Genomic DNA, 14,461 nt, shown 5'->3' with positions numbered 1-14,461 from the left:
CAAATGGGCCCTTAAACAGAAGTTGCCTCTCGTTCCAGGAGAAAAAGCTCCTGAACCAGACTGTACCACAGCTTTGAGAAGAGAAGCCAATTCTATAGGTCTTTCAAGCAGAGAGACAGTAGTTGCAGATACAGAATGAAGAATTGAAGGGAATATGCTGTATATTGAAGGGCTGCTGTGCTGAATGCCTTGGCTAGGTTTCACTTCCCTTTCTGCAGCCACAACACTTCAGGGGGCAGTCACAGCTGTGCCTCAGCAGAGACAATTGAAGCAATATGAAGACAATATTACATCCAAAATTTAGTGGAATCAGCAAAATCAGCCAGGCAGATTCACTCCAGCATTTTATGTTGTTTTTCTAAAGAACGCTGCTCGCAGGCATTTGCATAATGAATTCTGCTCTGAGTGACTTTGCTCTTTCACCTTCAACAGCTGATTGCTTTTGGGGTGGAGGCAGGCAGCACTGCCTCTGAGCCAGCCAACACGGGGCCACAGGGGATGGAGTGCTCTGACTGCAGGCGTGGCCCTGCCAGCACTTTGCACGCAGAGTGCCGCAGGGCTGCATGATCAATCCAAGCTTTTCTCTTTGTTCTTCGCATCTGGCTGGCTGGGGAGTGCTGCTAGGGTCAGAGGAGAGGACAGGATGTGGGGAGAGGGACATCAGGCTGCCGAGGTCATGGCACAGGGTGACAGCAACTGCATGCTTGAGGGAGCAAGCTGAATGTCGGTGTCTTGGAGGCAGATACGGCAAGCAGAGATGTGAAGAGCAGAGGATGCCTCAGTCAATCTGTGGCATTTCCTAGGAACTCCACAGCCTTGCCTGAGCCAATTCCCACCTCCTCCTGCCTCTCTTTCTGTTCATTTGAACCAGCTTGGCTGCCCACAGTACTATCTGCACAGCCCTGGCTTGGGATCACAGAACCACAGCATGGTTTGGGTTGAAAGGGACCTTAAAGATCACAGAACTGTAGAACCATAGTGTGGTTGGGTTGAAAGGGTCCGGAAAACCCACTCAGCCCCAATCTCTGCCATGGGCTGGTTGCCATCCACCAAATCAGGCTGCCCAGACCCCCATCCCACCTGATCTTGAGTACCTCCAAGGATGGTACACACTGAACCCTATGAGGTGCATACCCTAAACAGCACTGGGGTATCTCTTTAATAAAGGAAGGTTGAACACATTTTTCTGAAAATGAAGAATGTTTCTGTTTCTTTTGGTTTCCTATCAATCTGGAATGAATACCTGGAAAAACATCAATATTTTAAGACTGTTAAACACTGGGACTGGTTTCTGAGTTTAAATAGAGCCATTGGAAAAGATATGATCCTCATTGTTGTCTTGTAAGGTTCATTAGTAATTCAAACTTTCCAAAAACAATAACTGAGTTTATCCTGTTGTTACAAGAAAAACGAGAGAAGTAAAAAGAAATACAAAAATCAAGAGCAATGAGGAAAAATAACAGAAAGAAGGAGGAGAAGGAAAAGGAAAAGGAAAGCAGAAGACGGAAGGAAGTTGGAAATTAGTGTATGATCCTGAAACAAGCACACACAAAAGCTTCTTGGAAAAAAAAACATTGAAATGAGCATCAGGAAAGCATTAAATACACGAAGAGATAACACTAGTCTCTGGAAAGAGATTTATTTCTGATGTGTCGATACTGTAAAAGCAAAGCACATATACAGATGCAAGGTGATAGCACTGAATTCTCTAGGACAAACCCCACCGAAGACAAAAGGTGCTTGGTTTGAACCTAGCCCAGGCTGGAGCCTTCCATGAACATCTCTAAAAATGTATTCCTTTGTGCCAAGGAAAAAAACAAGGGCCAAGACTTCCACTACCATGTCATCATTTGGAAAAGCAACGGCTGGGGAGCTCTTGTGCTCCCGTCAAGATAAACCCAAAACTCAGAGGGTTTCTGCTATGTAATGGGATCCTGAGAGTTTGAGATATACCTTCTTTCATGACCCAAGCTGGCAGCGTGCTGGCTTTCAAATCACACAAGAGTGTCTAGAGACACTTTTAGGAAACCGTTGACTAGCTTCTGGACTTAGTTAGCCAGCCACTTTTGGTGAGATCAGCCTGTGTTGAGTGTGCTTGGCAATGCCAGGAAACACTGCCTCCTGCAGCAAGCATTCTAATTACACGGCTAACTCTGTATCTGTTAGTCACCCAACAGCTATTAAAACTGTCGTGTTTCGTGATAAAACATCACCGCAGCAAAACCATTCCCATCTGTCTCTCATTACACAGCTTTGAACTCAGTGTTGCTCATAAAACCTACCATTCCCAAGGCATTCCAGCCACCTCGTCCACTCAATAATTTAGAGGCTTGATCTATTTTCTCCCTAAATTAAGAGGATGACTTCCATCGATAAGAGGGAATTTTGGGTCATGACTTCTAATGGCCTGCTCAGTTATTGTAGACACAGCACTGAAAACTATGCATCATTATGGCTTAACCTAGAAAGCCTTGTGAAACGTACTGCAGATTCTGAGCTTTCTGTCAGGTCTTAGTACTACTTAGTACTACACAGTACTAAGCTGTGCTGGAATTCCAACTCCCATGAAAAGAGTGGTACAAAATGGCATTTCCAGTAAGGAGGTGGGATTTGCCCCATATGAGAGCAAAAAATATGCCCCCAAAATAATAAGCTGTACCACAGGCAGCATCCTATACTGCAGATAAGCATCCTGTCTAAATTTAGAAGAAAAAAAAAAGAAGCAGAAAAACTATCACTGTCTGATCTTTCTGAATTCAGTAATTCTGTGATGTCTTAGATATATGGACAATTCAGATATTCAGACAGTGGTTTGTATTTGTGCAATGGTTTCTATTTCAACTAACATGATCCTGTTCTTTCCAAGCAACACAAAAGCCACATATTTTGAAGGCCAAAACAAAATACTTTAAAATTCATTAAGTGTTAACAGTTTTTGAAGAACTCTCATAGAATTTGCTCAGTGAGGTCATGGGTACCCCCTCCCTGGAAGCATTCAAGACCAGGCTGGATGGGGGTTGGAGCAACCTGGTCTAGTGGGAGGTGTCCCTGCCTACAGCAGGAGGGTTGGAATTAGATGGTCTTAAAGGTTCCTTCCAACCCAAACCATTCTATGATTCTGTGATTTGAAGTCAGAGCTGAATAAACTCAGTCACGCTGGCTTGTGACCAATGCATGCCTATACCTACATATAAAGCACTGTGCGTCTGAGGGCTCCCACAGCATAAAGAACAGTTCTGCCAATTCAGCCTCCTGTTGAAATCTTACCCAGAAGCTTACTCATAGCTTTGGGACTGCGGCTGACTCTTCAGACCTGCCACAACCCAGATAACACCCATTGCTCTGCCAACCTCTGCCACTTGGTATCTGTAACTATGTCATGCAGGACTGACTGAGCTGGGGAACCTACTGAAAAGAAAACATTCAAACTCCTAAAAAAGGTGAAACGAGATGATATAGGCTTCTACTTTGCCAAATTCAAGTGTGGGAATGAGCGTAACAACTACAATCTTTGGCTTCTGCCAGAGTTTGGGAGCGTGGCTCTTTCAACAATGGTAGGCATTTTTGTGTAAGCTAGCTGACTGCTTTTGCAGGAGCTAGATTTGGCTTATTTACACTGTGAGACAAGTGTCACTTCCAGGAAGATCTGGTCATTCTTCTCACTGTCTTTCTGGAAAGAGGCAGTTCATCTTGGAGAAACACTGCATGACACATCAAAGACAATGCAGGACTATAATCTTTCATCTGGAGGCTGAGTAACCAAGTCAATTGGGTATAAGGAAAGGAGATATGAAAATAAGGAAATTCAAATGAAAAACAAATCTATTATTTTGGCAATGATAACCAGAATAATTAATCAGAAGTAGTGGTAAACATCCCTCCGGAGGGGAAGGAAGAGCCAGCAGGGTAGTGCTAATGGCTTAGGAAAACAGGAGTTACTGCTTGCTGAATACTGTCCTACTGGTAGATAGTGAGTAGTTCTCATCCCTGCAATCCCTGGATTCACCTTGGCTTCCTAAGCAAACCTGTTGAGGTTCAATGCATACCCTTGTAATTCTGCATAAGGGGAAGTTTGCCTCGGATCAAGATGCGGGTGGTATCCTTCCTTTGTGAGCTGGCTGCTCTCTAATTCACAAATGGAGGTCCAACATCTCAAGAGCCAGCCCAGGGCTTTGTTTTTACAAACAAAAAAGGCGTAAGCAGCCCTGCAAGCTGATGGGCAGATCACCTGGCTTTGGGCTTTGGGGCTCTTAGTTCCATGAAAAATAGCTGATGTTGAGGTTAACTTTTCCACAGTTATTAATGGAAGACCATGCTGCAATACTATGCACAGAAAGGCTACAATTTTGTTCTCAAGCTTTGCAGCCTGTCAACATTTAATTTTAATTATTTAATTTTAATTATTTTCCTATAAATTCCTGACAGAACGATGTTCATCGTGGAAATGCAACTGATACTTCAAAGACATACTCATTTGTATCCAACTCCTAATGAGCACTTTGTACAATTTAGCATTCCCTAACTATAAAAGTGATAACGTTTTCTAAAATAACATGTGTTTTTAAATCACCCCTTTCTGATGATGTTTTGAATGTAAAAATAACCTTATTAATGCCGACAAGAATGCAAACTTAGTCTCCTGAAAATGTGAGAAGACCACAGGAATCCCATGTGACTCTGACTTCCTTGCCTTATTGGAAACATCTGTGTCTACTGGTAACCTCAGATCATTTCCAGGCTTGACTCCAAGAAAAGAATTTCACAACCTTTTTGTGCATCTTAGCCTGAGTGCTTTTTCAAATCAGGTTCTGAACATGCCTTCTGCTTTTGGAGAAAAGGCGCAGATTAACAAGACTACTCCAAACCAGACCAGAGTTTGCTTCATGGTTTGCTCTTTGCAAAGACAGATTGGCATGTGACTGGTTGTGGCCAACATGATAACGTGGTGATCAGGACCAGTTGATGATAACTGGTATAGCTTTTGTGGAGTTGTAATGGTCAAAGCCAGGTAAGACAACTCAGGTAGGCATTCTTCTGGCAGTCCTGCTGGAAAGAGACCTCACCTCTCCATTCAGGAGAACATCTAACCCAGATGTCACACTGGAGGTGATGATCCACAGGCAGGAAGCCTCATGAAGGTCTGGCAGGAGAAGCTGGGCAGCCCCATAAGCAAGGTGTGTTGCCCATAAGCAAGTTGTGCTGCCCAGGCAAAACAGCCTCGACAGAAGGCAGCAGTTCAACCTTGCCTTCAGATCCAGCACGTCCATCCCCACTACGCTCAGCAATTCCTGCATCAGCATGAGCACCTCTAATGCAAAGCTATACACTGAGTGCTGCACACCCCAGACAGCACTCATAGAGAACTTTCAGCCCCATGCAAAGCTTTTTTCTGAAAGCTTGTATGCGTGTTTTGCAAGGTTAAGGCCTGAACCTAAAGTCTTCCAAATTAGAAGGATCCCTTGGTCATGAAATAATCTTGCCAAAGTTTATCTTACATTCTGCTAACTGGTACAGCTGGTAAACCCCCACCCACAACTCTATTTTTAGGCAATCCCAGCTTTCTTGTTGTGTGCAGCACTTACTAGTCAGTTATTGTGATAGCTGTGCCTTTTGCAAAGCAGTCTTACTGTAAGGCATCCCAAACTTGATTAAAGGTCTCAGGGCATGAACACAAGCAATGAGCAGAGATTGTCTAAAGTCACACAAAGGAGGAAGACTGGAAGATAAGCTTTAGCCCCTACATTATCCTCTCCATATACATATATAAATTGCAAATTTGTTAGTCACTATGCTTGAACCAATGTCTTGTTATAAACTAACGTGAATTTAGGCCAGGGAACGTCTTTCCTGATGATTCCTATGGTACCTTGGAAGTTGTGTGGGCTACAGCAGATAAACAGTACCAATTAGTCAACACAGCATTTGAAGCTGGATCCATGTTTCATTCTACTCAAGCAATCTTTTTGAACAGCTCAGCTAACATGCTGGCAGTGGATTAAGTAACTGATTATAGCAATGGATTGCTTATATATGAAAGTGATGTAATGCTGGGATTTAGTCCAATTCCTTTTCGGGCTCCAAAGCAAACAGAAATTCCTTTCAGTTACTTTTCATTTGCCTTTGATTTTTCATTGTTGGCCAGTGGGTGAATTAAGATGCCCGCTGGACAACACCAAAGGAAGAGAAGGAAAGAGGTGCAAATTGCTTTCTTCAGCTGTTGGTGGCAGTGTGATGAAGGACAGAATCGATTTGGGATCCCCAGGCTCTTCTCTCCTCCCCTTGCTTTGCAGCCATCCCTCCAAGGTACAAAACTTGAGCATTTCACAGACAGCTTGGTATTGAGGGGCCCTGTAACACAGGGAAATTCGAGCTCTTCCTCCGTTTTCAGAGCTATTGCAAGATTCAGAAGCCAGACCTTCCTTCTGGAGAGCAGAGCTTTGTGAATGGATGGCATGGCAATGAAGTTAAGCAGAGCCAGGAAAAAGCTGGAAAGCTGCAGCCGCCCTCCCTCCCATGTGCTGCAGTAACTCAAAGCCTTGTGTCTGGCTGCCTGAAGCTCCCTGCAGCCGGCAGGGCTGGGCTTGCACGTAGCTCCAGTCTACCAGGGCTGAGGTTTCTAACCAGCTGTGCTTCCACTGTAAAACCCCAGGACCAGCTTGGTGTTGCTGATACCAGCTCTCATTAGGTCTCCTTTGCTGACAAATTGGGCAAAGTGCTCCTTTATCTATGCTTCCTGGTAAAACAGGATCCAACCCAAATTTGCCAGCAGACAGCTGTTAGAACCCACAGACTCATGGCTACTTGCCTATGCTGAAGACTTCACAACCCACAGAGAACCAAGGCTGCCTTTGCTTTGCCACCTGTCCATGCTGCCTGGTCCAAGGGAGCTATTTGAAGCCACTTGGAGAGGCCACAGGAATTTACAGCTGAGCTTGCCACTGCTGAAACAACTCTTAACAGCTCTACCCTACTGGCTGATCTCCAAACTCTACACCAGAAACACATGGCTGGGTAGCATCTAGGTCTGTTTGGGTGAGCATCCTGCTCAGTGCCATCCTGCAGCATGAAGAACATCCAAACCTGTTGGATGCAGCCACTTGGCTGCATGTTGGGCCAAGGAGGTGCCATGCTTCTTAGAAAACCAGAGGCATTCTCAGCATTTGCACAGGTAGAAATTTCCTATCACTTCCATGAAGGGCAGCAGATTCATTGTTCTACAGACACGTTTGTGAAAAGATTTTCTGGAGGATTGCTCCTTTTCCTTTATGTCTGTTTCTTGCAAGGAAAGCAAACCATTCACAAAGACTCTCGACTATCTGCATTCAAGGCACTGACATCTGCAGACAATACTGGCAGATGTTTCTATGCTGCTGTCCCCATCAATTCAGCACTGCATTTCCAACCATATCAGAACAGTGGCATGATATGTGAAATAATATTTGATGCTTTTCTGCTTTCTGTCCTGGCAGAAGCTGATTGCCATAAGGTACTCAGGCGCATGGGTTAGTGGGCATGGTGGTGATGGGCTGATGTTGGACTAGAAGATCATACAGGTGTTCTCTGACCTTCATGATTTCGTGAATTATGCAGCCTATATATCATCAGGCTGGGACACAGACTTTCTCTCAGAAGAACAGTGGCGCAGAGAAGAACAGAATGAAATTGGTAGGATCATATAGGGGTTAGAGTCTTCTTATTTCACATGGTGTAAATTTTACAGTAAATTTTTGCACCTTTTGCTTTTCTTTTTGAATAATTTGTCTCCCAGGGCACAGTGGTAGTTGAAGGTAGCTCAGCTAATAGCAATTACACAATCTCTTGCACAGAAGCATCTAAATACATCATAAAGCCAACCTTCATAATGCTCAGCTCCAGTAAAATCACCTTCTGTGCCTACAGAGGAGAAAGTCTGGGAGTCTAAACCAGCACCCAAGCAATGCTTTTCCTTTTGCTTTTCCTTCTGAGCTGTCACAAGTATCTGTCTTATCAGAGGAAGGTAATCACAACCATTCTGTCCTATTTGTAAAGGCAGTCTGAAGCTTCAGCGGAGTTTTGTTTTTCCCTAGCTGCAAGAAATGTCTGGAGGCACAGTACCTTGTCTCCTGGTTGTGGGCGCATCACTGATACACGGTCGTAACCTTTCCGCAGCAAGACCCAGAGAGCATCCAACTTCCCCTGCAATCACAAAGAAAGAAAGGAAAAAAATGCAGCGTGCTACCTTCAGTACAATAGCAAGTGAGCTGTACAAACTTACATTTTGCACTTAACCATTTGCTGTGCCTGTACAAGGTACTGAAGAGCAGTGTTTTCCCTTACAGAAATTCCCTCTGAACCTGCTGCAAGTGCAAAGGAGAAGGCCTTCAGATGAGCAATAGGAAGATGTGCCTGGCAGCCAGCAGTGCCCTTGCCTATTCTTCATGTATGCTATTGAGCATCTCCAGAATTGGCGACTTAGATATCTCCAGGGTTGAGAGGATCTCGTACCTACTCCATTTCTGGCATGGTTCTAGCAAAATGCTAAAGGAATGCAGAAATCTGTTGAATTTGTATGCCACATTTCCTCACCACTCTGCCTCCTCCTCCTCTGGATTTATGTGTCAAAACAACGTGCAGTGGAATGTGTCTGAAGAACCAGGGCAGATGTCACACTGAAGGACATGGTTTAGTGGGCATGGGGGGATAGGCTGATGACTGGACTTGATTATCTTAGCGGTCTCTTCCAACCTCAATGATTCTATGATAGTAATCTATTCTATTAACTATCTCTGCATGGAGAGGATTGCCTTACCAGGTCTCACACCCACACACCAGTTGGCACTGGCATCTTCTCCAGGCAATGACACGTGTTTCAGAATACTGTATTCCTATGAGCTCACTGTCAGTCACCCAGTCCACACTGCCTTGGTTTTGACAAACTGCTCACCTTGCTGTGTGATCTTGGATGCATGTGAGCAGGCACAAACCCACACAACTCAGTGTGCTGAAATCTCTCAGTGACAGAAATGTTGGTTGAGATGTGGGGCCATACCCTGCCTTTCCTCCCTGCAGTGTTGCTCTGCCACACAAAGCATGTGATTCCAACTGAAATTCAGCATTATGTTGGGATTTCACTTGCAAAATGGATTCACCTTCCAGGAGGTCTGTAGAAGAATTTCTGTATGTGTAGCATGTTGGCTGGCTCAATGGAACACTACGGATATGTTACATACTGCAGAGGAGTTTACCAAAATCTTCAAATTAATGTCATTTGGCCCAGAGGTTATTAAGTGAATGCTACTCAAACATTTGTAAAAATTTCTCTGGAGGGTTAACAACACACTTTACTTATTGACATATCTATTAGAGAGACATCACAGTCTCTGATAGGCCTAATTAAAGAATTAATGCACGACGCACTCAATGCACACTCTTCCTTTCTCAAAAGGCATATATGGAGTCTTCTCTTTCCTTTTAAAGAAACCATTAGGACCATAATCCTTTCTGACACCTGCATTCCTCAATGAATGTATTAAGCCAACGTTTCAAAGCTTTTTTGGGAGTTGGAGGGACACATGGGTGGAGACAGACAGACACATAGAATGACTGCATAGATGTTGTTTTCCATAGGATACTGGGAAAAAAGACTTCCTAAGGTGAGAGCCAGGAAAGTCTAATTCTCAAAGGAAGAAGCAAGAACCTCTTCTGTCAGATTCCTGCATTTGGACAGCCTCTCTTACACCAGAGGGAAACCATCCCTGTCTGTGAATCCATCCAAACCCATCCTTCCACTCTGAAAGCTCTCCTTTTGAGTCCATCTTTTCCCCTACATCACAGCTCATGGAAGCTCTTGGTCTCCCATCCCTTCTGACAACTGAAGAAATAAGTACACTTTTTCATACATTTTTCCTGTGAGAAACCAGAGGGAAAATTACAACTTTACATGGAATAAAAAAGTCTTTACCACAGTCCTAACTTCCAACATTCTACTGAGATTTCTTGGGGAAAAAAACAAGACCCATCTTTGGGAATTTGAATGGAGCTTCACGGTCTGCCTGACACATCTGGGCAGAAGAAAGGGAATGGATCATGGAAAGGGTGATATTGCTTAAAGAAATGAAAATGGCAATGCATTCATTTGGAAATAGAAGCACTTCTGTGCTCTCCAGTAGATGAGCTGGGCCTCTCTTAGGTTGGAAACTCTTTTGCAACTGAAGTGCGAGGTAGCTTGGAGGCAAAAAAATGGGCTGGAGGCAAATAAAGCTGTGTCCTCCTAGATATGAAGTCTAGAAAGTGGAAATTTACAGTTGTTTAGAGACTGCTATTGGCCTTTTTGACTCAACCACAGCGATGAGGTGGATGGCCCATCTCTGGAGACACTCAAGGTCAGGCTGGACCAAGACCTGAGTAGTGTGACTGAGCTGTAGATGTTCCTGCTCATTGCAGGGGAGTTGGACTCTGGGACCTTTAAGAGTTCTTCCCAACTCAAATGATTCTATGATAACTAAGTGCGATAAAAGCTCTGAGGAGAAGATATTGATGCAGATACAAGCAGAGGCAGAAACAGAGGTGAGACAAAAGCTCTTAACCAAAGCATAGACCCGTGGCTGGCTGCAGCAGGGAGCATGTCTTGAACCAAATGGCATTATCCTCATAATCCTTTATGATTCTTCACTTGCCTCTATGTTTTCTGCTGCTCCTCCCTCTGTCAGATGAACTGAGGATTTGGCAAGTCTCTTGAGAAGTTTCTAGATTTGTGATGCTCCTTGGGTTATTTACACTGACTTTCAAATTGTTGAAGTGATATTTTAAAAGTGGGGTAAGCCAGTTGGCATTGTGCTAAGAAGTAACAGCAGCAAATAAGAATAACAACAACAATAATAATAACAATCTGTTAAGTGTCAGTAGCTGCAATTTGGCAGCAAACAAAGCTCTGGAGCATTTCTACAGCAATCTATTCACTCTCAGCTAACAGCTGTCTACCTACCATATGGACACCACTCTGGAGAGGGGATGTAAGGGGAAGAAAAAGTCCATCAGACAAACTGGCAAAAGGTAGAGAACTCCAAGTAAGGCTGATGCTTGTGTTGCATGGAGAAAAGGAGGCCTGCTGGCCCTAAAACATGAATTTCCTGGCTCTTTGTCAGATTTAAGCCACCTTGGTTCACTGCTTCTGAGATTTAATTCCTTGCCCACTTCCTTTATAAGTAGATTGCCACATGCATATTCATCCACCTTCCAAAGAGGTGTTTCAAACAGCCCAGTGGGGTGGGTGGAAACTTAATGTCTCTAATCAAAGGAGCTGAGTGCATTTGGAGCTTGGGGATGAGGGAAAATTTGAGTATCAGAAGCCATTTCCTACAGGTGAGGTTTAGTAGACTGGGAAATATTCCCCCTGAAAAGCAGTGGAAGCCTCTATGTTATTTTAAAAACCAGACTGGAAAAAGCAGTGAAGGACAGAGTCAAGCTAGCAATGCTGCTTTGGCTGAGTGCAAACTCAATGACCTAATAGGCCGTCCCTCCTCGCCCTCCTCTGCCTCTTACAACTCCATGATAACTTCCCTGCACAGCACAACACAAATTCACCTTCATATGCTCATGTGTTCTGGACAAGAGCTTCCGTCAAGAGTGCTGATGAGCTATGCCAATTTTGCTAGTTCCTTACTGCACAAGGAAAGTAATCGCAGGACCTCTACTTCATTGGAATGATCCCCTCTGCTTTTTTTGAGTCCTTGTGATTGTACACGGGGAAAGTGTTGGATACAGAAATCCAGTTGGGTACAGCTCAATAAAGGGTGTGGTGGTAATTAATAATTAGGCCACCTCATCCACATATTCAGGCTGCTAAATACTATCCAGTTGTGGAACATGCCAAAGTTAGGGAGTATTTGGATATGGGGCTTTGGATTGGACCTGTCCTTATACTGTAGACTTTGAATGGTAGAAAAGAGAGACTTTTCCAAAGGAAACAGAAAGATATATCAGCCATGAGATACTTCTAACACTTAGTCCCCTAATAATTGAATTCTTGCTGTTACGAAGCAAAAGATGTTCCCAGTCAGAATCAGAACGGAACTTGAACTTAAATACATTGAATCTTTTCTTCAAGCTTCTTTTGAACTCCCAGCTGGGATAAATCTGCAACAAATTCCTGAGTTCAAAACTGATTTTCTGCCATGCAGAATAATTTCTAAAAACAAACTGAAAATCTCCTGAGACTGTCATCCAACATCATGAATTGGTGAAGACAGAGGGGAGAAACTCAGCATTATCTCTGATGGAAAAGACCTAGCTCTCACAGCTAATAATCTCAGGTAGTGGTGCCCACATGGATTCCAACTGCCTGAGCATGTATTCAGGCTCTTTGTGCTAAAATCAGTGCTTCTGTCAGTTCCTAGGTGGTTAGAGTATCGTGTTGTGTGCCTGAATCTGGGCTGCAGCACACAAAAGCAACTGAGCTGCTTCTTTCAGCTCGATGAGGTCATTTCCAAGAGCACGTAGTAGGAGTGAAAATCTCCCAGATGGGACTGGTGCAACTTACAAACACTTTGCACTAATGTAAATGACAATGCAATGAATTTAGAAACAAAGGAGCAGCTATATGGGATGGTGCTTACTGAATTCCGGACTCTGAACTGAGAACAGTGGAGTCTGTAACCTGTCCCACCAAGGGAAGGAATAACTTTCATGAACACATGTTGAAGTCATTATAGCACAATTGCAAATGACTTGTTGGTAGGCTATGTTTATTAGATGATAATCTTTAAGAGGGAAAAGAGAGAAGGCATTGGACCAAATTTTCACAGAGGCTCACGTTTCTGTATCCTCCGGAAACCACTTGTACTCCTTTGAGCATCTTTGCCATTTCAATTGCTGGATTTGAACCAGCAGTAAGATCAATGACTGAGGAAAGCCAAAACGTGTTACTTGCCCGATTCCTCTGGGCACTGCTCCACTGGTCAATAACAAGATACAATGCAGGGAAACCTGGGTATACTGTAGTGAAATGTATTTGTGTCATACCAACGTAGCAGATAGAGTATCTCTGACCAGCTGGCTGCTACCAGACAGGGAGAAAACAGGGGACTAAATTTCAGCAGTGGGGCACTTCCTTACTTAGAATAAAGTTTAAGTTGTGTTCAACATCAGAAGGTTTAACAAAATTGCCGGTGGAGATATTTTAACCAGAATGACCACTCTTCAAAAAGAGATCCAGGTTCCAGCAGTGCAGGGTTTGCACTCAGATATGAACTGTGCATTTCTAGTCTTTTCTGTTTACTGCAGTGCTGCTACAAATAGCCATGAACTGAAAAGATAGGAGAAGGGTCTCAGCATTTCCCGAAAGGATTAACCCTGAAAAATGTAGTAACAAAGAGAATCCTTTGCTAGAAACATCTCAACATGTCCTGACTGCAAGAGATTAGCTTTCTGACTCTGGAGTGTTTTCACACATCATCAGTGGATGATGCTACTGATATCTGTTGCATGTGGTTTGTTTCTCTTAATCCTGGAAGAACGTTCACATGTGCCTTGAAGGGTTTTGCTTCAGTGAAGCATCCAGTTGCTTGCTTGGTTCAGATGGCACAGGACAGCCCTCCCAGTTCCTGTGGGTGACTGCTGAGCAGCTTTGCATTGCTTCTGACCTGATATCAGCATGAATTTGATTTTCCACTCCTGAGGCATCCTAATACAGCCAAAATCTTCTCGCAGGGCATCCCTTCTGCATGAAGCTGGCCCTGTGACCCACGTCTGCTGGCAGACATCCATGTGCTGTGCTGCAATCCTTGATCTTCTCAGAACATCTCTGGTGACATTTAGGATCAATTCCATTCATATTTCTTCCCTCTTTCTAAGGAAAGAAAATGCAATTTGCTCCCTACCTCTCAGAGAATATGCAATATCGACTAAAGGAACTAACTTTGCAAGCACAGTGGAATCTGTAACAACTTTACAGAAGCTAGACCACCGTAACTGATCAGCTGCTTATTCTGGTCTAAGAAAGCAATGCAACCCTGAAATCTGTTTAACCTCATTGGAAATTGCCATTGCACATATGGCTCCTTTATATAGCACTTGCCCCTGGTCACTTGTTCAGAGGGATTTCCTTCTGCACAGCTCCTCTACCAGCACCTTGAGATCACAGTTTAAAGTTCTCCATCTTTACCCATGGAGGTAAAAATAGATTGCTTAACACAGATCTGGAAATGCTTTATGTGGTGCATTGCTGGACTGAACTTACCTTGATTGGAGAGTACCACTTCCGAGGAGAGGAAGGTCTGCGCATGTTGTTTGCAAGGTTCCTGGGTTCTGGGAACTCATATTCTTGTTCTGGCATCTTGACCCTGGCATTCTTGGCTTTCTCTAATTTAGCGCCTTCCTCTGTGGAGCCCTTTTCTCCCCAGCGCACCTGAAATGACAGCAGCAGAAAAATGAGGGTGGAGAAGTGCTTGAGAAAAGCTGTAAGAATATTTCATTGCAATTTGCA

General features: G+C 43.8%; 1 protein-coding gene across 2 annotated transcripts in view; it reads right to left on the bottom strand.

Moving 5' to 3' along the window:
* Positions 1–14,461, bottom strand: part of ANTXR1 (ANTXR cell adhesion molecule 1) — an 80,206-nt gene that overhangs the window by 6,795 nt on the left and 58,950 nt on the right. For both annotated transcript variants that reach the window (XM_042886742.1, XM_042886743.1), the window contains exons 16-17: positions 14,216–14,383; positions 8,095–8,175 (exon numbers count right to left, since the gene is read on the bottom strand). In XM_042886742.1, coding sequence (XP_042742676.1) covers positions 8,095–8,175; positions 14,216–14,383 — 249 coding nt within the window. The remainder of the gene's footprint in view (positions 1–8,094; positions 8,176–14,215; positions 14,384–14,461) is intronic.

The sequence above is a fragment of the Lagopus leucura genome, unplaced genomic scaffold (genome assembly GCF_019238085.1).
Source record: "Lagopus leucura isolate 7727_CA_CO unplaced genomic scaffold, USGS_WTPT01 Super-Scaffold_100062, whole genome shotgun sequence".
Lineage (NCBI taxonomy): Eukaryota > Metazoa > Chordata > Aves > Galliformes > Phasianidae > Lagopus > Lagopus leucura.
This window is presented reverse-complemented; position numbering and strand designations above follow the sequence as displayed.